Below are 26,920 nucleotides of genomic sequence, written 5' to 3'. Positions count from 1 at the left end.
GGCCATTACTAGTGGTGCTATCTTGATTAGCTTCTAGGTGCCTCATTTCGCAAGCCGGCTCCTGCCGGGGAGGTGGGGGGCGGGGTGCTGGGCAGCCATCTTTGTGCCGGGCAGCTCCCATGTGCCTGGCGTCCGAGGCCATCCTTGTGCGGGGCGGCGCTTCCGCCGGCGTGCAGGCCGGGATCCGCAGTGGTCTGCGGGCGATGGAGCGGCTGGCGGGATGTTGGCTTGGGCTATGGATGCTGCTATTGCTCCTGTTCCCGGTGCAGGCCCGCCAGAAGGAGTCAGGTGGGCTCCGGGCAGGGCCGAGCATGCCGCTGCGACTTGGGGTGCGCTTGGCTCCCTTGGCGCTCGCTCCTGCGCGCGGCGGGAGAAGGATGCTGTATGGCTGCAGCGCGAGCTGGGCAGCCGGCGTGGGCGGGGGCGAGCAGAGGTGTCTGGGCCTCTGCTTCTAGCCCTGGACCCATCTTCCAGAACTGGGGGTAGTAGGGAGAGAGAGGGATGTCCCCTGTGTTTTGCACCCTTATGAGAGGGAGACTCCTAGCTGTTATGACAGAACAACACTTGAGGGAGGGTTATGTCTGACTTTGCATTGGTTCTCTCTCGAAGGGGCTCAGTTTGATTAGGTGAGAATCCGTGTCGAAGTCCACTGTATCCATAGCCGTTTAAGGCCGAACATTAAGCTTGTGACTTTTCCAATTTCTTAGATACCTGATGGCCCAGGTAGAGGAGCAGACTTGACTCAAGCCCCGACAAGTTACACAAAGAATCCTTCTTGGCATTTCGTTTCCACTACTGGGAAAGAAAGGGGATTTCTCCAAGTGTTGGTCTTCTGTTGCTTCTGCCTGCTGCTTGCAAATGCGAATGCCAAGGGTATTTTGTTAACTCTCATTTCCTTCACTTTTTGAAGGCTCAAAATGGAAAGTATTTATTGACCAAATTAACAGGGCTTTGGAGAATTATGAACCATGTACAAGTCAAAACTGCAGCTGCTATCACGGGTGAGTTCCTTGATGTGGCCCTGAGAACTGGATTCTTGACCTAGGGAAACTTTCCAAAGTCCTTCAAGAGATCTTGATGGCAGTTATCAGTGATCTAAGGATGTCTTGAGAACAGAAGGGGTACCTTAGGTGGCTCTTCTACAATATGAAAATGCTCTGGGAGGCTCAGTGTTCTCCATGTGTCCTCTACTCCGTGTGGGATTGGACAACTGTGCTTTTCTGTTTCACCCACGAACTGAAAACATCGTAGAACCAGAGTCTATGTCTTCTCTCTGGTGCTGGCCCCCTGCAATTGCTTGTTGAAGGAATGAGCGTATATATCATCTATATAATATAATCAGTATTTCCTCTTGTTTTTTATCTTTAAGGTATGCAAGTTTGGCCTGGGTTTAGTATAGTAGAAAGATAAGTCCATGGACAGCAGGCCTGAGGGGCTCTAACCCATGTTTCCCACTGACTATCCCCTGTGGCAAGCTATGTAATTCCTCAGAAAGCTCATCAGATAAACAGCAGTCCTCGCCCTTCATCTTATTAAGATTCTTCAAAAATTCTCCTGATGCTAACGATACTTCTTGAAACTTGTGTGGTGCTGAACTTGAAAAGAGATGTCAAGTAACTGATTTCCTGGTTACTGCAGCCTATGCTGGGGAGCACGAGCCTCGCCTTTAAAATAAAGGACATCTGTGAGATGGCAGGGGCTAAGGCCGTGGGTGTGGCATGAACTGGCCATCTAAAGTGGGGGTGGGGTGGGGGGTGGGGTGCAAGCCTGATGGAGGGAGGAAGAAGAAACATCGATTTCTTCTTGCTGTCGCTTTGCTATGTTTGACACTTTGCTTTTGTGGTGCTGGAGACCTAGGACCTTGCCCATGCTAAGCAAGCACTCTTCCACTGAACTATGTCTCAGCATGTTGGATTATGTGTGTGTTGTGTGTGTTTGGGTATGTTTCTTTCAGGTGTCACTGTGCCTTAGTCTGTAAAGACTGGGTCTCTCACTGAACCTAGAGCTAGACTGGGGCCAGCGAGCCTCCGGTGATCTGCCCCTCTCCCCTCCACGGGGCTGGGATTATGGCTATGTTCACTGGTGCTGCCCCAGGTTCTGAGTTTGATGTTCTTTTTTTTTTTTCTTTAGTTACCCATAGTGCTTTTAGAAGAGTTGCTCATTCCTATCCATTGCTTTCCCCTCTTTAGTATATTCTTTGAATAAGATGCACTTGGGACTAGCTGGAATTTACCAGAGTTTCTTGGCCTGCTTTCCTCGACGGTTTCCATTCTCTCACAGTGTCATCCAGGAGGACCTCACTCCTTTCCGAGGCGGTATCTCCCGGAAGATGATGGCTGAGGTGGTCAGGCGGAAGCTAGGGACCCACTACCAGATCATTAAGCACAGATTATTTCGGGAAGATGACTGCATGTTTCCCTCCAGGTAAGACGAAGACGTATCTTCTAAGGATGCTACATGTAGGCTAACAATACTATCAAGTCCTGCTAGATGACAACTTAGAAGATTAACAAGTGAATCTTTCCTCGTATTTCAGGAAGTGTGGATAAACTCACCTTGCCTGGGATTTTATTTATTTTTTACTACCAGCTATTTTATGTAATCTATTGTACATCATCAATTATGATGGCTTTGGCTCTGTCTTCTGCTTTATTTATGTATGTATGTATTTATTTATTTATTGGCCTGTTTCCACAGGCTATGAGGAACAGACTAATGAAACCTGGTAGGGTAATGTGGGCTACAGGAGAAAGTGAAGCAGAGGGATTTATAAATGTGTGTTGTGAGCCAGGTATTTCTATGCAGGTTTATGACTGCATAGTAATAACTCACTGTATGAATTTCTTCATTTAGTCCTCTATCAGTGAATATTTAAATTACTCCTTACAAAACCTCTACAAAATCTGACCAATACAAGCTTTATTATGCTTATATGTGCATATACCCTTGCACACTCTCGTCATGGACATGTACACGTGTATGTGCATATACCTTTGCACACTCTGGTCATGGACATGTACATGTGTATGTGTATATACCTTTGCACACTCTGGTCATGGACGTGTACATGTGTGTGTGTGCATATACCTTTGCACACTCTGGTCATGGACGTGTACACGTGTATGTGCATATACCTTTGCGCACTCTGGTCAAAGATGTGTACACGTGTATGTGCATATACCTTTGCACATTCTGGTCATGGACGTGTACATGTGTATGTGCATATACCTTTGCACACACTGGTCATGGATGTGTACACGTGTGTGTGCATATACCTTTGCACATTCTGGTCATGGACGTGTACACGTGTATGTGCATATACCTTTGCACATTCTGGTCATGGACGTGTACATGTGTATGTGCATATACCTTTGTGCACTCTGGTCATGGACATGTACACATGTAGGCTGAATTCCCAGAATAGCCAGGCTAAGTACTGTATTTTGTTTTTGTTTCCCATGCTTTTAAAAAGATTTTTAATTAATTAACTTACTAATTTATTTGAGACAGTATGTAGTTCTGGTTGGCCTGGAACTTGCTATCTAGACCAGGCTGGCCTTGACCTCAGGCTTCCATAGCGCTAGGATTAAAGATGTGCGCCGCCATGTCTGGCTCTCATGCTCTTAAGTAAACCTCGTACCCTCTACTACAATGCAGTGCCTTAGACTTTTAGAATCTTTGTCAATCAGATTGTAAAAAGTTATCTGGTCTCATTGACACTTTCTTATTACTAATATATTACACACACAAGTATGTTATGTTATGAACCATTGATTTTATTTGGTAGTTATCTTCTTACATGTAAAATATGAATGTAATATTTATAAATAATATTTAATAACATTGTGATGATAAAGGCTATACAATAATAAGAAATAATATTTATTTGGTAGTTATCTGCTTGTGTGTAATACTGTTTTAGCCTGGCATGGTGACTGAAATCTTGGGTCTTGGGAGGCAGAGGAAGGAAGGTGGCCAAAAGTTTGATGGTCTATGTAGTAAGTTCCAGACCAGCCATATTGCCAGAAAATTCTGGGCAGTCTGTGAGCTGCTGGATCTGTCAGCTCCTAGAGTGGTTCTGCTAGGACCTCAAAGGATAGGGCAGAAACAAGCCAAACATTTTCCCTTTCTTTCAGAAAAATAAATAAGTTCTCTGAGGTTTCTCAGGGAGTGTAGTGAGAAAGTGGTCTTGTGGTCTTCATGATTGTGTCAATACCATTTCTATCTTGCAGAGCAAGTTTTGATAATGATCTGTCTTTAGGTTGAAGGTATGAAAGGTTTTCCTTCATCAAGAGCTAACCATGGAAGAAAGGAAAATGGAATCATTGGTAGTTTGAATGTAATTTGCCCCCTTCATCTTATGGGGTGCAGCACTCTTAGGAGGCGTGGCTTTGTTGGAGTGGGTGTGGCCTTGTTGGAGGAAGTGTGTCACTGGGGGTGGGCTTTGAGGTTTCCTTTGCTCACGATTCTGCCCAGTGAGTCAGTTGATCCCTTCTGCCCAGTGAGTTCCTGATCACTTCTGGTCAAGATGTAGCCAGCACCACATCTGCCTGCATGTCTCCTGTCATGACACTCACAACATCTGTCTGCATGCCACCATACTCCCTGCCATGATGAGAAAGGATTGCACCTCTGAACTATATGCCACCCCAATTAAATGCTTTCTTTATAAGAGTTGCCACTGTCATGGTGTCTCTCCACAGCAGTAAAAACCCTAATTCAGTATCTTAGTCAGCTTTCCGCTGCTGTAACAAAACATTCGAGACAAGTAAGCATAGTGGATAGCTTTATTTTGGTTCATGGTTTCAAAACTTTCAGTCTGTGGTCAGTTGGCTTTCTTGTTTTGGGGTCTGTGGTTATTCAGGGCAGCATGGAGGGTCGTACTTAGTAGAGAAACCTGCTTACACTCTGTTCACTTGGGAATGTGAGCATCCCGGGGAGGGAGGGAGAGAATACAACAGCTCATGCTTTCCTTGGAAGGCATGCCTTCTGTGATCCAAAACCACCGTGTCTCTTAACTGTTTGCCGTCACCTCCCAGCTGAGGACCAGACATTCCAGATCCAAGTTATAGCAGTGTCTTCGTGTGGGGAGGAACTAGGAAATAAGGTCTTCCAGTTTCTCTATTAAAATTTGCGTCTTTTCTACTGATTAAACTATTCTGTGTTGTGGGAAGAAAGACCGGGTAACAATCAGAGAAGTGATGTCAGTAGAAATGGTATTCTCTTCAAAGTTAGGACTATGGGAGCAATTTAACTGAGAAGGGTAAACTGTCTTGTGAAAAGGGGCGTGGTCCCTATAGAATCATTGCATTCAGGGGACTGTGCAGTGGGCTGACGGTCTGGGCACTGGCTCGTTTAACCGTAATGTTAGGATCCTCCCTCGCCCTACAGCTTGCAGGCACGACTCTGACGATTTTGTGTTTTTGTCTGGTTGACAGGTGTAGTGGTGTCGAACACTTTCTTTTGGCAGTGATTCGGCGTCTCCCAGACATGGAAATGGTCATCAATGTACGAGATTATCCTCAGGTTCCCAAGTGGATGGAGCCTACCATCCCTGTCTTCTCCTTCAGTAAGGTGAGCACAGGAAGGGCCACATGGGACCAGAGGGTGAGATCCTCCGATATGAACAAGAGATCTTCTTTGGCAGTCTGATGGGTATTGGTGAGGATGAGGCTGGAGATCCAGGAATGAACTTGTTCTGTGTTAATTCACGATCACTGAGCCATAAGGCTGGTGAAACAGAGTTGAAGACCCATATGTAATGAAAGAGTACCTTAGCCTAATGTCTATGACTAGGGAGAAGGGTGCCTTAGGAGCCTACAGCTCTCACGGGAATTCAGGAAAGCTCACAGGCTTCGTTAGGGAGTGCCGTCTTTTGAGAAATATTTCTCGCATTCCTATAATGTATCCAGTAGCCACAGTGCTGAGTACCTTCGGCCTTATCTTTGTGTCCCAGGCACCCAGCGTGGCCGAAATCGAACACTGAAGGTGCTGGGTAACTGTAGATGGGCCTAGGGTGACCAAGAAGGTGAGTGAGAGGGAGTTTGGGTCCTATTAGGGAGGATAGAAGTGGGGTGACACCTATGGACTTGGAGATTTGGGGGCAGGAAAGCTGCCTGTCTGTACTTAGGCACATGCAGATGCTGTATTGGCAAGGGGTGCTTCTGTAGAAACCAGGTACGAAGCATTCTGAATCGGGTAGGATAGCCCAAAGACACCAAAAGACAGTAGGTTTAGGATGACCGTGGGCTTTGGGTGAAGGAATGGGTGCTCTGGTTTGCTTTCTTCAAAAGCAGTAGTCTTTTTTTCCGAGACAGGGTTTCCTTGTGTAACCGCCCTGGCTACCCTAGAACTTGCTTTGTAGACCAGGCTGGCCTTGAATTACAGAGATCCACCTGCCTCTGCCTCCCAGGTGCTGGGATTAAAGGTGTGTGCCACCACCGTTCAGCCAAAGCAGTATTCTTAGTTTTTTCTTTCTTTTCTCTTCTTCCTTTCCCTTTTTGTTTTAGTGTGGGGACAGTTGCACATGGATGTGTATGCGTTGACTCTGAGGCCAGAGATCAATACATGGATGTATGTGTGGACTCTGAGGCCAGAGGTCAATACATGGATGTATGTGTGTGTGAACTCTGAGGCTGGAGGTCAATACACGGATATATATGTGTGTGGGCTCTGAGGCCGGAGGTCAATACACGGATATATGTGTGTGTGGGCTCTGAGGCCAGAGGTCAATACATGGATGTATGTATGTGTGTGGACTCTGAGGCCAGAGATTAATACATGGATGTATGTATGTGTGGACTCTGAGGCCGGAGGTCAATACATTGATGCGTGTGTGTGTGTGTGAACTCTGAGGCCGGAGGTCAATACATGGATGTACGTGTGTGGACTCTGAGGCCGGAGGTCAATACATGTATGTATGTGTGTGTGGGCTCTGAGGCCGGAGGTCAACCGTGGGTGTTGTTCCTCAGAGCCATCTGCCTTGTGTTTGTGTCAAGATCTCTCATTGGCCTGGAGCTTACTGATTAGGCTTCCTGACAGGGCAGGAACTTACTGATTAGGCTTCCTGTGCCCAGCTTTTTGTGACTTCAGGGACTGGAACTCAGGTCTTTGTGCTTGCAAGACAGACACTTTACTTTCTGAGCTGTTCTCCAGAGACTTACTTCTGTGTTGTAAGTGCTTTATGCTGATTTCTCAAAGTGTGACGTCACTTTTACTGCCTTTGTTTTCCTGTTACTTCCCTCCTGGCTCTCACTGTCTCTGACAGCAATGTCCAGAGGGGAATTGTAGTCTGTTGGCTTTGGTTAACTGTGAAGTTCCTACTGAACACCTATTTGTTGGAGATGCTTGATGGGTCACCTGGGACTTTCTAAATGCTTGAGAGGAGACAGACCTTATACCTGGGGTTGCAGTGGAGAAACAATGGGCTAAAGGCTTTGTAAGTAGCCACATACTAGAGGCAGCCATAGGTAGGAATAGAGGATAGAGGATTCTAAGCTTTTACCCAAAAATATGTTGTTGGACTTGATGACTTCGGCCTGTAAGATCGCTGGTTTATCCCAGCACTAAGGAGGCAGAAACGGAAGGACCACTACATTTGAGGCCAGCCTGGTCTATGATAAGTTCCAGGCCAGCCAGAGTTATACAGTAAGGTCCTATCTCAAAGAAACAAACAAAAACAACAGCAAACAACTCCTCCCGCCCCCACCATGTATGTGATTAGACTCCCTGTATTCCCTTCATTCTTCCGTTCTTCCCTTGGTCCGTCTGATCCATGAACAGCCAGTGTGAGCTCAACAGAGACACCCACAGTGATAGGTGACACTAGGTCATGACTTACTAGTCATCAGACACTCTTATCAAACTGTTGTAAGTCATTTTGGGTTTGGAAAATAAACCCATAGGTAGAGTTAGGGATTTTATTCCCCTATTCCCTGGACATGGAGGCATACAGTGGAACACTCACTTCTAGCGAAGAGGAAGAGTCGGCATTCAGACCACCGTGATCAGTGTTATTTCCTGATTCTTACTCTCAAAATACCCCCTGGGAAATAACTCAGAACTGGAAAAGCAGGGGAAACACAAGGATGTAACAGCAGTTACATTTTGACAGAACTGATTATTCATAATTGGGAATATTATCCTTCCTTCCTCAAAAAAAGGAAAAAACCTCCAGAGTTTTGAGGAACTGAAAAACTTGACCTTTAATATGCTTAAAAATTTTGGGATTCAGAGGGTCTGTTACTTTTTTCCCCCTTAAGACAGGGTTTCACTGTGTAGCCCTGGCTGTCTTAGAGCTCACTTTGTAGATGTGACTGGCCTCGAACCCACAGAAATCCACCTGCCACTGCTTCCAGAGTGATGGACTTAAAAGTGTGCACCACCCCAGCGTGGCAGATCTGTTATTTTTGCCCCTGGTAATTCTTGCCTTTTAATGTCTACAGTCTAGGCATAAGAGGTGATGCCTTAGCCAGGCAGTGGTAGCGCACACCCTTAATCCCAGCACTTGGGAGGCAGAGACAGGCAGATCTCTGTGAGTTCGAGGACAGCCAGGGCTCTTACACAGAGAAACCCTGTCTCGGAAAAGAAAAAAGAAAGAGGTAATGCCTTGTGGTGCTGGGTATTGCACTTAGGGCCTCACTTATGGTCGGTAAGTGTTCTATAAGTGCTCTGTCCTAGAGCTGTGTTCCCAGAGCTCACCTCGCAGACAAATGCAGTATTTCTCTGGCACCATGAGGGCCTTCATCCTAACTCTGTATGATGAATGCAGCCGGCTGCTTCTCATTCTCTTCCAAAACTTACTCAGAATGCCTTTCTGTTTCTGTCAAAGACATCAGAGTACCATGATATCATGTATCCTGCATGGACATTTTGGGAAGGGGGCCCTGCTGTGTGGCCACTTTATCCTACTGGTCTTGGACGGTGGGACCTCTTCAGAGAAGATCTTCTAAGGTAGGTCCTTTGGAAAGGTTTTGTTTCTCCCTCTCTGAGTTTTCTTGGAGTAAGCAGCGAAATACAGTCAATAATTTAAGATTCCTGCCTGGGCTGGGCCAGTGGCTTAGTAGGTAGGGTGCTAGCTGTGCAGCCTGAGGATTTGAGCTTGGATATGGAGCATCCACGTAAACCTCAGCACGGTTGTGTGTACCTGTAACCCCTAGTGTTCCTGGGGCCAGAGACCGGTGGATCCTGGGAGCTCCCTGGCCAGCTCGCCTAGCAAAAATGGCCAGAGCCCTGTCAGTCAAGCACCTGTCTCAAGGGAATAAAGTAAAGACTGACAGCTATGTCTTCTACTAGCTCCATTATATGCTCACGCATGTGACTGCACAGAAAGGTGTACACACGCACACACACACACAATATAAAAATCAAGAGACTGTCCCACGTAGCGTGAGCAGTTTCGTGTGTATAATTATTCCTGTTGGGCCCGAGGATAGAGCTTAGTTGGTAGAGTACACTTGCCTAGCAGGCATGAAGCCCAGGATTCAGTGCCCAGCACTGCACAAACTGGTAATGGTGGTTCATGCCTGTAATCCCAGCACTGGAGAGGTGGAGGTAGGGGGGATCACAAGTTCAAGACCAACCTCAACTATGTAGTGAGTTTGAGGGTAGCCTGGAAATAATAAGACCCTACTCAAATTTAAAGATCCCTATCAAAAAGGGCAGAAGACACTATCCTAAATTGCCAGCAGTGCCTCTCAGGGAAGGGTTACAAGAGTCATTAAATTTTTTTAAGATGACTTTTTTATTTTATTTGCGTGTTTCCCTACACGTCTGTATATGTACCACATGCATGCCTAGGGTTCCCTAGGTAGAAAAGTGCATCAGATCCTCTAGAACTAAGAGTTACAGGTGGTTGTGAGCTGTCATGTGAACACGGAGAACTGAACCCAGATCCTCTGCAAGGGCACCAAGTACTCTTGGTCACTGAACCATCTCTCCAGCACCATTTTCTTTAATTTTTTTTTTTAATTTTAAATATTCTCAAACACAGGGTCTCACTCAGTACCCCAGCCTGACCTGGAAGCTATGTAGTTCCCAGGCCAGCCTCAAACTCCAACAATCCCCGTTTCACTCCATCTAGTGCCGGCTTTACAGGCCTGAGCCGCCACACTCCACTGTGCATCATGACCGTAATAAGAGAAAGTCAGTTAAGTGACTTTCCTGTGGGAAGGGTAGATAATTTGTTGAAACAGTCTCACTTTGTAGCCCAGGCTGTCCTTGAACGTGCAGCTCAGACTGGGCTCAAACCCCTGATGTTCTTAGATACTGGGGTTTGCCTTCCCAAATACCAGCCTTATAGGTAGTTACTGCTCTGCTTGGTTTTTAAAAATTACTTGGAAGGTGCTTGATAATTGGAGCTAGTGCTGGGTTGTAGTGGACCCTTACATATATCAAGGACAAGTATATTCCAGATCCTGTTCGTGACCGAGATATGCCTTGGCCTACTGACTCCATCCTACCAGACTTCTCAGGGTCTGGCTGTCCACACTTCCTAAACCAGCTATATTTTACGTTGATGATTTTTACAGTATCGGGGTTACTCTGATGGTGCCCTGCCCATGGAGTCTTGCCATGTAAAACAAGCTCATCTTCAATTTGCCATTTGCCAGCTTCAGTCTTCTGAGTGCTGTGATTACAGGCATGTACCACTGTACCTGGCTTATTGGTGCTTACGTAAGGATTTTCTGGAAACAGTCATTATAGGTCATCTCTAGGATGCAAGGAGAGCAATAATCTAATTCATCTTGTTCCCAGAGTCTGTTAGCTTTACAAGTGGGGCTGGAGATTCAGAGGGGGCTGATTAAAACACAGAAGTGCTATGAAGATGTGGCCTGCCTTCTGTTACATCAAGCAAGCTTGCTCAGGCTTGGTAATACTGATACTTGGTCTGGGTAGTTCTTTGTGGTAAGGAGCTGTCCTGTTCCTTCTAGGATATTTAACATCTCTTGCCTCTGCCCACTAAATGCCAGTAGCAGTTCCTCAGAAATGTTTCCACACGTAGCCACATGTTGCGTGGGTAGGTAAGCGAACAGAGCCAGTGCCAGTTAGGGCTACAGATGGGGCTCAGTGATAGAACACTTCCCTAGCATGTGCGAGGTACTGGCTGGGGCATCTAGCACTGTGAAAAGGGGAGGACGACCCAGCTACGTGGAGAAATGAATGGGAAGCAGTTTTTTTAATTTATTTATTTTTGAGACATACAACCTACGTTGACCTCAAATTCCCCTTGTGGTTGATGCTGACCCTGACCTAGTCTTTTGTTGTTGTTGTTGTTGTTGTGGTTTTTCAAGACAGGGTTTCTTTGTAGCTTTGGAGGAGCCTGTCCTGGAACTAGTTCTTGTAGACCAGGCTGGCCTCAAACTCACAGAGATCTGCCTGCCTCTGCCTCCTGAGTGAGTGCTGGGATTAAAGGCGTGCGCCACCAACGCCTGGCTACTTTCTGCTTTTATTTCCCAAGTGCTGAGCTTGCAGATGCATGCCAGCACTGTCGGAAGGTAATCCTTTTACAAATTCTTTCTTATGTTTAAATGATGTGTATGTGTGTTTCTGTATGTGGAGTTATGCACATAAACACAGTGCCCTCAGAGGTCAGAAGAGGGTGTTGGATCTCTGGAGCGGAAGTTCAGACAGTTGTTAGCTGTGGAACATGGGTACTGGGAACTAAACTCAGTACCCTGCCAGAGCAGTGCATACCCTTATCCGTTGAGTCCTCTCTCCAGCCCCAAGAACGTCGTCACTGGAGTCTTCCCCAGCTGCCGTGGGCAGGGGGATTCCAGGTGCTTCTGCAACGCTTTGTGCTTTGCCACAAACAACGTCTGTGTCATTCCCACTAACTACAAAAGGCCAAAACCCTCCAATCAGTGGATAGTTTATACTTTGGGGGAATAAGAAATAGTTCTGGCCTTGGGCTGGAGAGGCAGATAAAGTTGTCACAAACAATGCCTGCAGTTCTAGCACCCAGGAAGCAGTGGCTGGGGCCTCATGCAAGCTTTAAGATAGTAGGGCTAAGGCGGGGGTTGGAGAGATGGCTCAGCGGTTAAGGGCACTGACTGCTCTTTCAGAGGACCAGGGTTCAACTCCCAGCACCTTCATAGCAACTAACAACTGTCTGTAACTCCACACAGACATACATGCGGGAAAAACACCAATGCACATTAAAAAAAAGAAAAATGGGGCTGGAGAGATGACTCAGAGGTTAAGAGCACTGGCTGTTCTTTCAGAGGTCTTGAGTTCAATTCCCAGCAACCACATGGTGGCTCACAACCATCTGTAATGAGATCTGGTGGGTGTCCTCTTCTGGCCTACAGACATGAAGACAAGACACTGCAAGACACTGTATATATAATAAATAAATAAATCTAAGAAAAAGAAGAGAAAAATGGTTAGCTTCAGCAAAACAGCAAGCTCTAGGCCAGTAAGGGCTGGGTAGTGAGAGCCTTACTCAAGACAAAAAGAAAGTGCTAGCTGGGCCTGCTGGCCTATACCTGGTGCAATCCCAGCGCTTGGAAGGCTGAAACAGGAAGGTGGCAAGTTCAAGACCAGCCTGGGCTACTGGGATACATAACAAGTCCCAGCCTTGGATACACAGTGTGAGCCTGTCTCCAAATAAAAGGAAAAGATAGGACTGGAGATGTCTTTCATTGGTAGACTGCTTTTCCGGCATGCCTAGAGACCTGTTGAAAACCAGGCAGTGGTACCACTCACCTGTGTCCTGGCACTTGGGAGGCAGAGCAAGGAGGCTCAAGAGTGTGAGGCCAGCCTGGACTACATGTGGCCCTTCTGTAAAAAGAAGAAAATAAAGGGTTAAAGGATGGGCCAGGTTAGCTGAGGACAGAGGTCTGAGAGCCTTGGAAGGACCAAGCATTGCTCTCAGGTGAGTGGTAACAAGACCCGTGCCATTGTCTGAAATCCACCTAGATCTCAAAAAGTTCGTATCCTGTGTTTTTCTGTTTCTGTAATACAGCCCCACTGTCCCTCGTCTACTCCTGTTTAGCCTTTCCCTGGTAGAGGAAGACGCTGCATAGACTTCTGTGCGGGGTGGGGGTGTTCCTGCAAGGGCAGTTAAAAGTGATGTGAACTGTAAGTTTCAGCAAGGGAGGCTGATCATGATAATATCCACTAACTCCTGCGTTTCAGGGACTTCATCATTTTTAGAGCATCATGAAGCCTTAAGAATCCCAGGGTTCTTTCAGATAGCAGAGTACATACATCTGGTGATCTTTGATTTTTTTTTTTTCCGAAACATGAAGCCAGGAAGTGAATTCCCTTTCACTCAGTTCCTTTGCATTTCTTGTCACATGCTGTTTTTATTAATAGCCTTCTACTCAGAGAGGAAACCCTCACTGCCAACTCAATGGTCCTATACATGCCATCTGGACCCTGAACACTTTCGTTTCAGTAAGTTAATGTTAGTGGGTTTGTGAATTTGTTGCTATTCCTGACAAGCCCCTTCAGAACATCAAAACCGTAATCGAAGGGTTTGTGGTTTTACTCATGGCTTGTTTCAGTAGCCTTGGACAGGTTTATTTAAAGGTACAAAGTTCTGAACTAATATTCAGAAATGGTTAAAACAGATAGTCTAGGAGAAAGCCTCAGAACTAATTTTTAAAAAAATCTGTATTTTCAGGTCAGCAGCACAGTGGCCATGGGAAAAGAAAAATTCTACAGCATATTTCCGAGGATCAAGGTAATTATATTTTCAGACCTGTAATAACAATATTCTTCTAAGTAGTGGGTAACATTATGCAATCTTGAGGGTCTGATGTATCCTGTTGCTCAAAGGGAAAGCTACAATAACCAGGAAGTGAACGTGGAATGATAGCTAGGCGTAGTAGCACACATCTGTAATCTTGTACTCAAGACACAGGGGCAGAAATGGATGCAGAATGATGACCAAGCGTAGTGACACACATCTGTAATCCCGCACTCAAGAGACAGAAGTAGGACTACAAGCCCCAGGCCTTCCTTGCCTTCAGTATTGGCTTCCAGACCAGCCTGGTCCATAGGTTAAGTTCCAGGCCAGCCTGATTCTCATAGTGATTTCCAGGCCAGCCAGGATTATATGGTGAGACCTGTCTCAAAACAGCCACCATTACCACCACCACCAAAATGTGTACTGGCAGGATCTTAAACCTGAGAAGAATCCGGTTGTGCTGGTTAGTTTTTGTCAACTAACCCAAACTAGAGTCACCTGGGAGGAGAGAGCTTCAGTTGAGAAAATAACTCCCTCAGATCAGTGTACAGCCATGCCTGTGGGGAAAATTTTCTTCTTTGGTGATTGATGCGGAAGGGCCTGTCTCTTGGTGGGCCATGCCTCTCCTGGGTATGAGGTCCCAGAAAGGATAAGGAAAGTAGCTGAACATGACCCTGGCTGGAAACAAGCCAGTAAGTGGCTTCCTCTGTAGTTCCTTCTTTTGCAGTAGTTGCTCCCCGATTTCCTCAAAGATCAATGATGATCAGGATATGTAAGCCAATCAGAGCTTTCTTTCCCAGGTTGCTTTTGGTCATGGTCTTATCACCACAATAAAAAAACAAAATAGGGCATCAACTATTTGCCGAATCACTCACAATTAACTGGAATTCAAAGAAGTCAAGTTCCCGACAGTTACTCAGTCAGTCTTTGTAGCGTGCCATCTGTGGGGCAGAGTGGATGGTCCTCTTCCTGTGAACAGTTCCCTAGACGTAGCTTGTCACTGTGCCTCAGTCTCTCATTGCTACCTCGGCAGGAATTGTCACCAGGTCTCCTGACTGCCTTGTGCTCAGACCATGTGGCTGCTAAATAGTGCTTGGTGGCACAGGCTGAGGCTGGGGAATGGAGAGGAAAGAAGAGGCGGTAGGAAGATAAAAAGCCCTGGCTGTGTTCTGAGGACAGCCGCTGACAGGTAGTTGACACAGTCAGTATCCGTGTAATGGGTAATAGACCATAAAGAGGAGCGTTCATAGTTTTTGTAGTGGTGTGCTGTCTCTCTGAGATCACCTTTTTTTTGGGGGGGGCGGGGTTTGCTATATAATCTAGACTAGCCTGAACTTGAGATGTGCTTCCTTTCCAAGTAACTAGGATTATGAGCATGTAATCACTGTGGTCTTGTCTTTTTTTGTTTGTATATATTTTGAGTCAGGGTCTCACTTTGTAGCCCTGACTGGCCTGGAGCTTTCTCTATAGTTCAGACTGGCCTTGAACTCACAGAGATCCTTCCTTTACCTCATGAACACTGGGATTAAAGATACATGCTTCTATGCCTAGCTTGTTTTCAAGTTTAAATACTATATTGGTTTTCAAATTTAAATATTATATATTCTTAGTTGGCAACCAAGAATAGCCATCACAGTGCGTGACAAAGGCTGTGGAGCTATTTTGGTGAGTGCTGGTTATGTAGCCACCCGGCTGTGAAAGGCAGTGATGATAGGTATTGGTTGAACTTTCTAACAAAGAAAACCATTCCCTGAAATAGAGCTGTAGTGACTAGAACATCAGTGCCTTAGGGTTACTGTGATGAAACACCATGACCAAAAGCAACTCGGGGAGGAAAGAGTTTATTTCCTTCACAGTTCCATAGAACGGTTCATCATCAAAAGCCAGGAACTCACAGATAGGAACCTGGAGGCAGGAACTGATGCAGCAGCTGCAGAGAAATGCATGCTACTTACTGGCTTGCACAGTCTGCTTTCTATAAGAAATAGAGGCTGGGCCCTCCCCCATTGATCACTAATTAAGAAAATGCCTTACAGCCAGATCTTAGGGAGACATGTCCTTAACCTGAAGCTCCCTCCTCTCTGATGACTCTAACTTGCAACAAGCTGACATAAAACTAGCCAGTACAATCATAGGAGACCAGATGCAGACCATATGTGGTGGCACACACTTATAATCACAGTGACTGGGAGATTACCAGTCAGGATCAGGAATTGAAGGCCACATTTGGCTATATGGTGAGTTTGAGGGTAGCCTGGGCTACATGCAATCCTGTTTTAAAACAGTAAAACTGGTTGTAAGTAAAGAAAGACTCAATATTTCCCATCTTTGATGAGTAAATTGGGAGTAGTCTGAACCACCAAAATGCTGCACTACCCACGATACCCTCCCTTTACTGTACCAGACCCAGAGAATTACCCCATCTGTGCCAGGAGCCACCTCCCTGGCCAGTACTACTCACCTTTTAGGGATTGGGGACATTATGGTATAGGCCACATTGATTTATGTTCTGTATTTTCTCCGTAGGACAAGCCCAGAAAGAGATCCTCTCATTCTTCTGTCTCGGAAAAATCCCAAACTCGTTGATGCAGAATACACCAAAAACCAGGCCTGGAAATCTATGAAAGTAATCAGCAGCCATCTGACCAGAAGCACAGCAGTGGTGACTCTGAGAACAGTGCCAGCTGGGTAGAATCTCAGCTTAGGTGCCCGCTCAGCAGTGAGATGACTGTGGAGCAAGTTCCGCGCACCAGTGTTAGCGTATCTGTAACGTTCTGTCTTCAGACTTTCCTCAGTCACTCTGAAGACACGAGGGTTTGTGAGCTGCTCCTGAGAGGCCAGACAGGAATTGTGGGTCTGCCCAGGTCATTACTGCATGTCCTGCAGTAACAGGGTGAAAAGAGCAGGCAGCTTTCACAACATGACTATTTCCTAGTTATTATTTATGGACATCAAAATTTGAATTTCATGTCTTTTCTTTCTTTCTTTCTTTTTTTTTTTTTGAGACAGGGTGTCACTTTGTAGCTCTAGCTATTCTGGAACTCACTAGATCAGGCTGGCCTCGAATTCATTGAGATCAGCTTGCCTCTCTCTCTGCCTCCCAAGTGCTGGGATTGAAGTTGTATGTCACTCTACCTGCAGTTCATGTTATTTTTACATACTAAAGATATATTTCTTTCTCTTTTTTTCCCCAGTCCCTGGAAATGTGAGAATATCTAGAACATGAGTTCTATGCCATCACGTGGTGGGCTGGATTTGTCTGTGGGCTGTAGTTCAGCAACCCCTGGTTTAAATGAGTGGTTCTCAGTGGCTGTAGAGTATAACCTGAGAGCTTAAACAGTGCATTAAATGACTAAGTTTCTGGGGCCAGAGTTCCAGGAATCTTCATTTCCTTAAAATATGAAAAATGTGACCTTTAGTTTTAAGGTCCATCTGTCCTGAGTGACTTCTTGCCTTAAGTAAGAATTTAAAGTTCTAGTTTCCTCATTGCAATTTCAGCACAGCATTTGAGAAAAAAGGTGTAAGCTTCATGGAGAAAAACCCAGTGTATATCTGAAATTATTTGCATAAATTTTATTTATACATTTTCATTGTTGCCATAGTGTGGATCAAACCTCAGAGCACTAGACAGACACTCTACTTGAGCTACACCATTAGCCTGTTTTGTTTTTAATTTAAATTTTTTGTTTTAGCCGGGTAGTGGTGGCACATGCCTTTAATACCAGCACTCAGGAGGCAGAGATAGGCAGATTTTTGTGAGTTTGAGGCCAGCCTGGTCTACAAAGCGAGTTCCAGGACAGGCTCCAAAGCTACAGAGAAACCCTGTCTTGAAAAACCAAATAGATAGATAGATAGATAGATAGATAGATAGATAGATAGATAGATAGATGATAGATAGATATAGATATATAGATATATAGTTTAATGTGTATGAGTGTTTTGCCTGCATGTATGTATGTAAGTGTACGTGTATGTGTGCCTGGTGCCTGCAGAAGAGGGTGCTGAAGTAGTTATGGACGGTTGTTAGCTACCATGAGGATGCTTGGAATTGAGCCCAGGTCCTCTGCAAGAGCAGCAAGTGCTCTTAGCTACTGAGCCCTCTCCAGCCCCACCCTTAGCCTATCTTAGGCACTTTTAGTCAAACAGGAGCAAAGCAGTTTAAGAAACCTTAACACAAATATGCACAGGAATTCAAGAGCATCCACAGTTAGTGACTTTTAGCCTAACCTGGGCTTTGAAACCCTATCTCAAAAATGAAATAAAACAGGAAAAGGGCAGCAAAAGCGAAGAGATGAAGAACCATTCATTTAAACCAGGAATTGCTAGACTCTAGCCCACAGATGAAATCCAAGCTACCATGTGGTGGTATAGATCATGTTCTAGCTGTTTTCACACTTTGATTCAGCACACGGGCTGTTAGCATCTCTGTAGAGGGGACGGTGAAGCAGATAGGCAAGCGCAAGCCGGAGGTGTGTGTACGGCTCCCGATGACTGTTGCCAAGTGGGGACAGGAGCTTGCTTTGCTGGGTCTTTGTTATTGTTGTTGTCCTTCAAGAAAATTTAGAAACCTGGATGTTATGATTGATTGATTGAATTTGAGATAGGGTCTTCAGTAGCCTAAGCTGGCCTTAAGCTTTTGATATATAATTAAATGATATATAAAAGGATCAGGATGTTGAACTCCTGATCCTCCTGCCTCCACCTTCACTTGAACTTCAACAGTAAAATCCCCCATTGGGATTACAGGCATGGTGTGGGCTTTTGCGAGAAATGTCATGCCACCTAGTGAAATGTTAGCAGTGGCTTGAATCATAATAGGCTTAACGAATGCCTCTGGGAGTTACAACTGTGAGCTCCATAAATCAGCGCTCGTGACTGTGTGTGTGTAGTTCACACGGAGGGAGGTGGGCGATGCACCATGACCTCTTAGTCCAAAGGAAGGTAGCCTGACTTCAGGTGAGTTCAGACTCTAAAACCAAACAGGCCTGAGTCCAAACTATTTGCTGTTAAGATAACATGACACTGAGCAAGTTCCCACTCGAAATCTTGGGCTCCTCAGTGGTCTAGTGAAGATGATAACGCCTCCTGGGCATATTTTGTTCGTCACAATGCTTCAGTGAGGTTATGTTGGTGAAATGTTTTAACAGTGCTAGTGGTGAGAACTTCCTTTCACCTCCAGGATACCTTGGGAAAGCCAGCGGCTAAGGATGTTCACCTGGTGGATCACTGCAAATACAAGTAAGACTTCCAGTTACTTACGGCTGTACTGCTTTCTAAACTCTTCACTTTGGAGACTTTCATCTCATGTTATGTTAGTTAATTTGGTTGGCTTTCCCTGAGGCTCGCAGTGCACTGACTTGAGTCCTGTGAGGACCATGGAGGAGAATGAGACATGGTTCCTAATTAATCACCATTCATTAAGATGGCAGGATCACCTCTCCCCATAGCCCTTCTCCCAGTAGAGTACATATTTGCCATAGTAAGACGTGTTACAATGCGGAGCTCCGGGTACAACGTGGCATTGCAGCATGTGTTTGTTCAGCATGATGGAGGCCCTAGGTTCATTCCCATCATCGTTACAAACAGGTAAACTGAGGCTGGGAGGAGGATTGAACTGGGGCTTGGGAGTGAGGCCATTGGTTATACCCAGTGGGACTTGCAGGGTAGTGCTCCTCTGTTGGAGACGAAAGCAGTCTTCTCAGAGCTCTCTGCGGGGAGCATCTCCTCGAGGATTGATTAGCGTAGATTTGTCTCCCTGTACCTTGGAAGAAGAGGGCGATATCCAGAAGACGGCCTGTCTTTGACCTGGTGGACGGATGAGGGGAAACAGATTTGGGAGCCTGACTTACTGTATAACTCACATGTAGCTGGGGTGAGCTTGGGCTTCTGCTGCTCCCCTCCACCTCTCAGAGGCTGGGATCATGGGCACGTTCCACCGTGCCCATTGTGGAGTTTTTTACTCTTTTCAAAACATATTTTTTACATTTATTTATTTTGTGTGGGTGCATGTGTGCCGTCGCTTACATGTGGAGGTCATACTACATACAACTCAGTAGGATCAGTTCTCCCCTTCCCTCTCCAGACTCCGAAAATGTGATGCAGGACCTCAGACTTGGTGGCGAGCACCTGTTGAGCCATCTCTACAGCCCAGTTTTATTACTTTTGGTTTTAATGTATATCGTTATTATTTCATACCTATATTATTTATATAGGTCTAAAATCTATAAAAACAAAAGCAACCTAATATTTCTTTCTGATCTTAACTGTTTTCTACCTAGCACATAGCTACTGGTCCCACATAACTCTTTCTGGAGAAATTATTTCTTTTGTTTATCTGATATTCCTGGAACAGCCTGTAGCTCCAACCCAGGAGAAGCAAGGAATTTATGGAAACTGCACAGATATATACTGATGTGGCTTTGAAGACTGAGAATAGGACATGGTGGCTCAGTCCCTACAGTCTCAGCACTTGGGGGAATGAGGCAGGAGGATTTCTGAGTCTAAGGCTAGTCCAAGGTGGAGCGCGAGACTATGTTACGGTTAGGGTTTCTATTACTGTAGTAAAATACCATGACCAAAAACCACTTGAGGAGAAAGGCTTTATTTCAATTTCTAGCCTGCAGTTCATCATCCGGGGGACTCGGGGCAGGAACCTGGAGCCGGGTACTGAGGCTGAGGCCACAGAGGAGTACTGCTTATTGACTTGTTCCCTATGGCCTGATAAGCCTGCTTCCTTATATGACCCGGAACAGCCTGCCCAGGGATGGCATCACCCCCAGTGAGCTGGGCTCTCCCATGCCAATCATTAATCAAGGAAACGCCCCTACAGACTTGCCTATAGGTGAACTGATAGAGGAGTCTTCTCAACTGAGAGCCCTTCCCAAGTGATTCTAGTTGGTGTCAAGGTGACAACTAACCAGCGTACTGTCTCAAAAAAGGAACGAATTATAAAAGGGAAGGAGGGAGATCCTAGAGCAGAGCAGGAGTGAGGGGGTGGAGTGGAGAAGGGGGAAGTTCTGTTTGTGGAAAATGAAGTGTGCTGTCTTCTCTTTCTCAGGTATCTGTTTAATTTCCGAGGTGTAGCTGCAAGTTTTCGGTTCAAACATCTCTTCTTGTGTGGTTCGCTGGTCTTCCATGTTGGCGATGAGTGGGTTGAATTCTTCTACCCACAGTTAAAGCCATGGGTTCACTACATCCCAGTCAAAACAGACCTCTCCAATGTCCAGTAAGCACTTACCTCCCAACTAAAGTTTCCTATGACCATTTTCTCCTAAGTCTCTTAAGTGACTACTTAAGGCATTTCCTCAGGATGACTTCATTTTCAGTGAAATCTCCCCCCCTCCCCTGTACACACTGTATACTGCTGTGCATTATCCAGGCAGGGATACATGGGATTGAACCTGAAAAGTGCTTTAATTCACAGTGCTGATTATAACGTAATGTGTATGTAAAGTGAGAGGCTTTACTCTTTCAACAACTGAAGATAGATTTGGCCTTGTTTTGTCAGTTAGTGAAGCCTAGCAGTGTCTTTCTTGATGGGAGACAGAAAGAGGTGTGGAGAAGGGCCAGGAATGGGAACCAGTTCCCTCCTCTGGCTAGAACAAGAATTTGGAGAGCAAGTTGGAAATTAAAATTTTTTATTTGTGTGTGTGTGTGTGGTGTATGGGGGTAATACTTGTGAGTGAGCATATGGACATGCCATTGTATCTGTGGTGGTCAGAGAATAACTCCAGGAGTTTGATCTTGCCTCTGCTTGTCTCGGCAACTGTGATATACCCAGGCTGACTGGCTCTCGGGCTTCCTGGTGACTCTCCTGCCCCTGCCTCCTGCTGCGATAACAAGACTGCCACCACATCCAGCTTTTTACATGGGTGTCCAGGGTAGACTTGTCTTGTTGGGCTGTTGCTGCCACCTGCTGAGCCAGTTTTCTGACCCCAGAAATGATTTTTTTTTTGTTTTTTTTGTTTTTTTGAGACAGGGTTTCTCTGTAGCTTTGGAGCCTGCCCTAGAACTAGCTCTTGTAGACCAAACTGGCCTCAAACTCACAGAGATCCGCTGCCTCTGCCTCCTGAGTGCTGGGATTAAAGGCGTGTGCCACCACCACCCGGCTAGAAATTATTTTTTATACTTGGTTTATTATGATTATTGTAACAATCTTACTTTAACTTTTATTTTTTTCCCTTTGTCTTTTTGTATTGTATTTTTTTTGTATTTTTTGAGATACTGTTTTATGTAACTCAGGCTGTCTTCAAACTTGCTATGTAGTTGAGGTGGCCTTGAACTCCGGATCCTCCTGCTTCTGCCTCCCACCATGTATGATCAGCATACACCATGCCTCATCATTCCTGGTTTTGTATATTGAGGTTTTATCTATGCTGTTACTTTAGTTTTTTAGGCAGGCACCCTGATATCTTTGTTTTAAAGAAATTATCTACAACCTACCTATCTACAGATTTATCTGTTGTCTTTCTTACTTTGTATTAATGTGTGTGGTCTATATTTTAAAAGCTCAATGTGTGTGTGTGGTGCATGTGTGTTTGTTCATGTATGTATGAAGGTCAGAGGTCAACCTTAGGTGCTGTTCTTCAGAGGCCACCCTTTTGTTCTCTTTGAGACAGAATCTCTTGCTGGGATCTTTTGCTTGTTTACTAGAATTGGCTGGCTGACTAGCAAGCTCCAGAGATCCACTGGTCTCCACCTTACTAGCACAGGAATTAAAAGCACAAGCCACCATTCCAGGCTTCTTACGTGGGTCCTGGTGTTGAACACGGGTCCCCGTGCTTGCATCTCCCCAGCCTCTACAGTGTCATGGTTCTTGTCGTTTTAGGGAGCTGTTGGAATTTGTAAAAGCAAATGATGATATTGCTCAGGAAATTGCTAAAAGGTAAGCTTTATTCATTTATCCTTTTCTGTCCTCATCTGTCTTAAAGTTTTCTAAATATAGTTACATGATAATGTCCATACCTCAGCTTCATTACTAAGGTAACCCAGAGTTAAAGCTGTCCTGGAGCCAAATACACAGTCCACAATTGCTCCATGTTTTATACAAACAGATTTCAGTCTTTAAGATTCATTTTACTTTTAAATTGTATGTCTGTTTGTGTCTATGTATGGGTATGTCCACGTCAGTGCTGCTGCCCAGGAGGTCAGAGGCATCGGCCCCTAGCACTGGAATTAAAGCAGTCATCAGCTGGTCTTTTGCCAGAGCAGTACACTCTTAACCACTGAACCCTCTCTCCAAGCCCCAGACCTCAGTCTTTGAGGAACTAAGACAGATGTTTTTAGCTGAGCGTGATGACTAACACCTGTAACCCCAGCAACGGAGAGACTGAGTCAAGAGAACTGCTTTGAGTTCCAGGCCAGCCTGGGCTATAAAGTGAATTTTAGGCTATCCTGAAGTAAAAAGTAAGACATCTTAAAACTCCAAATCACACACAACAACAACAACAACAAAGTTAAGTGTTTATAATGAATGTTTCTGGTAATAATGTTTTGGAAACAAACATTAAGTTCTATTGCTAAATACATACATAGGGATATGACTGTTACAGGGTTGGTTGTGAGGTGCAGGCGAGTTAAATCAAATAGAATACTCAGAACAAGGCTCATGATAAAGCAGCCTAACCATATGTAGGCTTTTATTATTAAAGCCTGTGATGTAAAATGCTCTTGTTAATCTTGTCTCTAGGGGAAGCAGGTTCATCATCCACCATTTGCAGATGGACGACATCACCTGTTACTGGGAGAACCTCTTAACTGAATACTCCAAGTTCCTGTCCTATAATGTAACACGGAGGAAAGAGTATGGGCAGATCACTCCCAGACTTCTGAAAACTGAACTGTAGTCTTCATCAGAGGACCGGAATCCTGACAGTGGATCTGTCACAGACAGACGTTCTGTGGTGACATGTGTACCATGAGCGTGACACCTAGACTTTGAACACCTTTGGCCAAGCCAAACTCCCAGTTTTCCTTATCATGTTGTATCTGGAGGGAGTCTCAAGAACGATCTAAAATGTGTGTGATGAACAGCTCTCCGAAATCATGAAAGACGGATTTGGAACTGCATTCTAACTCATTTTTCTCATGACCAATCACAGCTTGTGCCTCAGGTCATCTCCATGTATCATCACTGTGAAATTGACTGGCTCCGTGTGAAGATGCCCTTTGTCCTGTTATTTGGAGCAGACCATCCATCATTTGATATAATTCATATCTGTAACTCTGAAGTTATTCTAGGCTTGATGTTCGTTGCTTTATTTTAATGTAGAAATCCTATGGGGTTTGTGAAAAGTACCACAGTGACCATTTCCTGAAGAGTCTAAGGAAGCAATGGCTGTGCCGTGCAGCGCTGTTGGCATTCTCTTTTATAGAAGCATAAATTCTTTGGCCCTCAGGAGGTTTCTATAATGCTTCAATTGCATGAGTAAGTTTTGCAGTTGGGTTTCAAGTGCCCATTTTGTGCCTTCATGCCCTTTTTATTCTCTCTAAAGGAGAGAGATAAGGAGAGAAATTTCTTAATACATTTAGGAAGCAGTCTTGTTAAAAAAACAAAAACAAAAACAAAACAATGTCCCTGTAATACTAACACTTCTGAAGTAGATGCCGGAGGTGAGTTCATGGCCACCGTCAGCTACACAAGGGTTTAAGGACAGTCTGGCTACATGAGGGCCTGTCTCATAAACTCTTAACTAACCTTTTGCACGCCTTTGATTTTGCCTTCTTAGGTTAGTAGCAGCAGGACCATCTCAATTTACAGAGACCGTGATCTTCATATGTTCACATATCACGAAGTGGCAATTCATAGAGCATTTAGCTGTCATTTTTACTCCGACATGAGGTATTTTAGTGTAAGTCATTATTGGAGTACTTCCTTATTTCCCTTCTGAGAAAGATGTACAGACAGTTAGTTCAAGTTATACTTCCAACATCACCTCTCTGTGCTTCATTCTTGGCCCCTAGGGACTATTGTAACAGTCTGCTTGTGCCTGTATGATACGCTGTCACACTGCAGTGCAGTTACTTGGCTGTTTCTTCCATTGTTCCGTAAGCTTATTGATGGTGAGAATGAGGTTTCGCTGCTCTTGATGTCTCCATTATCCGGCACAGTGCCTCACACAGAACAGTTACTGAAGAACTGTGGGGGATGGGTGAGTGGGGGACGGACTGACACATTCACCTGACTTAACTAAATTCTATTTTTCAATTATTCAGTTACTGACTGCAGAGTGGATGAGATGCATTGTAAGAAATGGATCAATACAGATCCTCACTTGCCCTCTCAAGTAGCAAGGAGTATCTTTGTTTTAAAAACAACAGAAGTTACTCAGATTTTATACTGTTCTGTGTACCTCAGTGTAGATGGTTTGAGAATGATGTGTAACACTATGTAAAGTGTATGCTTTTGAAAATAGTTCGTATGCTCATACTTGTGAAGATTTTGTTATCATTCATACTAGCTCAGCTCCAAACTTACCATTTTCTCCTCAGAAAATTCATCCTCTCTACTGTGGAAAATGTATAATCAAATATAATGTATTTTCTAAGAGTTGTACTTGGTGAACCTGCTGACCCAAGAGAAATTTACAACAGGAAAAGCTTTTGGGTTTGATGAACAGAATTTAGTTCCATGGCTTGGGAAATGAGGAGTGGTTCCAAGCAGTGATGATTGAGATCCTTCACTGTTTGCAAGCCATGTTCTGAGGCTGGAAGAGCTGTGTGTTAAAGTGTGCTTTGATCACTCCCGATGACAACCTTGAGACTTTGAGACCCTTCAAAATGATAAGAGTACAGGAGAGGCAGAGTGCTTCCCTGTGGTACAAGAAGGTAAGCTCTGATGGCCTGGGAAATATTGTTATAGAGGAGAGGGGGCCCTTGTTTGTCCTGGCCGCCCAGCTAGCTTACACTCGAAATAACCACACAGAAACTGTAGTAATTAAAACACTGCCTGACCCATTAGCTCTAACTTCTTATTGGCTAACTCTTACATCTTGATTTAGCCCATTTCGAGACAGGGTTTTTCTGTAGCTTTGGAGCCTGTCCTAGAACTAGCTCTTGTAGACCAGACTGGCCTCGAACTCACAGATCTGCCTGCCTCTGCCTCCCGAGTGCTGGGATTAAAGGTGTGTGCCACCACTGCCCGACTGATTTAGTCCATTTCTATTAATCTATGTATTGCCACATGGCTGTGGCTTACTGGCAAGATTCTAACCGTCATCCGTCTGAGGCAGAGGATCCATGGTTTTTTTGACTTTGCCCTTCTTCCAGCATTCAGTTCTGTTTTCTCCACCTACCTAAGTTCCGCCCTATCAACTAGGCCAAGGCAGTTTCTTTATTCATTAATCAATGAAAGCAGCACACAAACAGAAGGACCTCCTACACCAAGATATGGGAGGCTGACCGAGTAAGAGAGTTGGAGGTGAGCAAGAGCAGGAACGGGGAGCAGAAGCAAAGGTCCAAGGTAGCAAAGGCAACTTTACAAATGAATCGTTGGGGCTGGAAAATAACTGAGTGGCGGAGCACTTGCCTGGCATAGGTTCAATTCCCAGTACCGCCTAATACAACAAAATCAGTCTGTAGGGTCAGTGAAATCTTTGTTATCATTTGTGTCTGTCTACAGGGCACAGGATCCTGGGGATGTTTGAGTTATATGTAAATGGTTTTGTCAATGTCTGTCCAGTCTTTGCCCTGTCCCCATTCAGAGGCTACCCTGATTCCAAAATGACTCCAGCTCCAGATCTGAGGATCAATCCCAAGACCTCAAGAATGGCAGATAAATGCGAACACTCAGCTTTTCCCTCAGGTAAGGCAGACAGGCAATGCAACCATTTGTTGGTTTTACCGGCCTTATAACTTTAATCCCAGTGCTCACCTTTGAAAACAAAAGGGGGATGGGGGGTGGGGGGGACCAAACAGGTGCAAACTAGAGCCAGGTATTAGGATCTCAATTCTTCATTCAACAGATAATTACTTGAAGCAGGCAGATCTCTGAGTTTGAGGCCAGCCTGGTTTATAGAGCAAGGTATAGAACAGCCAAGGCTACACAGAGAAATGGGGGGGGGGGGAGGGGGAGAAATAACAGCTACTTCAGGTTAAACACAGATTGGTGATCCAGAAGGGCAGAGATGAATGTCCAGCTTCAGTTCTCTTGAGAGAACTCAGCAGATAGGAAATCATGACACTGCAGTAAGCATTGTTAAGTGTTTAATCTAATGCATTTCTCAGAAC

General features: G+C 45.0%; 1 protein-coding gene across 2 annotated transcripts; it reads left to right on the top strand.

The window, feature by feature from the left end:
• The first annotated feature begins 130 nt into the window (after positions 1-130).
• Poglut1 (protein O-glucosyltransferase 1) lies at positions 131-25,241 on the top strand. Of its 2 annotated transcripts, XM_048422427.3 has the most exons (11): positions 131-288; positions 911-1,001; positions 2,281-2,424; positions 5,439-5,574; positions 8,831-8,952; positions 13,628-13,687; positions 16,220-16,319; positions 18,873-18,931; positions 20,751-20,918; positions 22,521-22,577; positions 23,382-25,241. In XM_048422427.3, the coding sequence occupies exons 1-11, from the start codon at positions 204-206 to the stop codon at positions 23,536-23,538; spliced, it is 1,179 nt and encodes a 392-aa protein (XP_048278384.1). In that variant the 5' UTR covers positions 131-203; the 3' UTR covers positions 23,539-25,241. The 2 variants fall into 2 exon arrangements, with proteins under 2 accessions (XP_048278384.1, XP_048278385.1); XM_048422428.3 differs by lacking the exon at positions 911-1,001 and having other exon boundaries at positions 162-288.
• Positions 25,242-26,920: the final 1,679 nt, after the last annotated feature.

Source organism: Myodes glareolus, chromosome 2 (assembly GCF_982192425.1).
Source record: "Myodes glareolus chromosome 2, mMyoGla1.1, whole genome shotgun sequence".
NCBI classification, from domain to species: Eukaryota; Metazoa; Chordata; class Mammalia; order Rodentia; family Cricetidae; genus Myodes; species Myodes glareolus.
The sequence above is the reverse complement of the archived record's forward strand: the minus strand, read 5'-3'. Positions and strand labels throughout refer to the sequence as shown.

Bases quoted from the DNA above. Each gene is read 5' to 3' on its own strand.
- Poglut1 (XM_048422427.3), top strand. From the start codon at position 204: ATGGAGCGGCTGGCGGGATGTTGGCTTGGGCTATGGATGCTGCTATTG. The intron at 2,425-5,438 runs GTAAGACGAAGA...TCTGGTTGACAG, and splicing joins GACTGCATGTTTCCCTCCAG to GTGTAGTGGTGTCGAACACT. The intron at 22,578-23,381 runs GTAAGCTTTATT...TCTTGTCTCTAG, and splicing joins GCTCAGGAAATTGCTAAAAG to GGGAAGCAGGTTCATCATCC.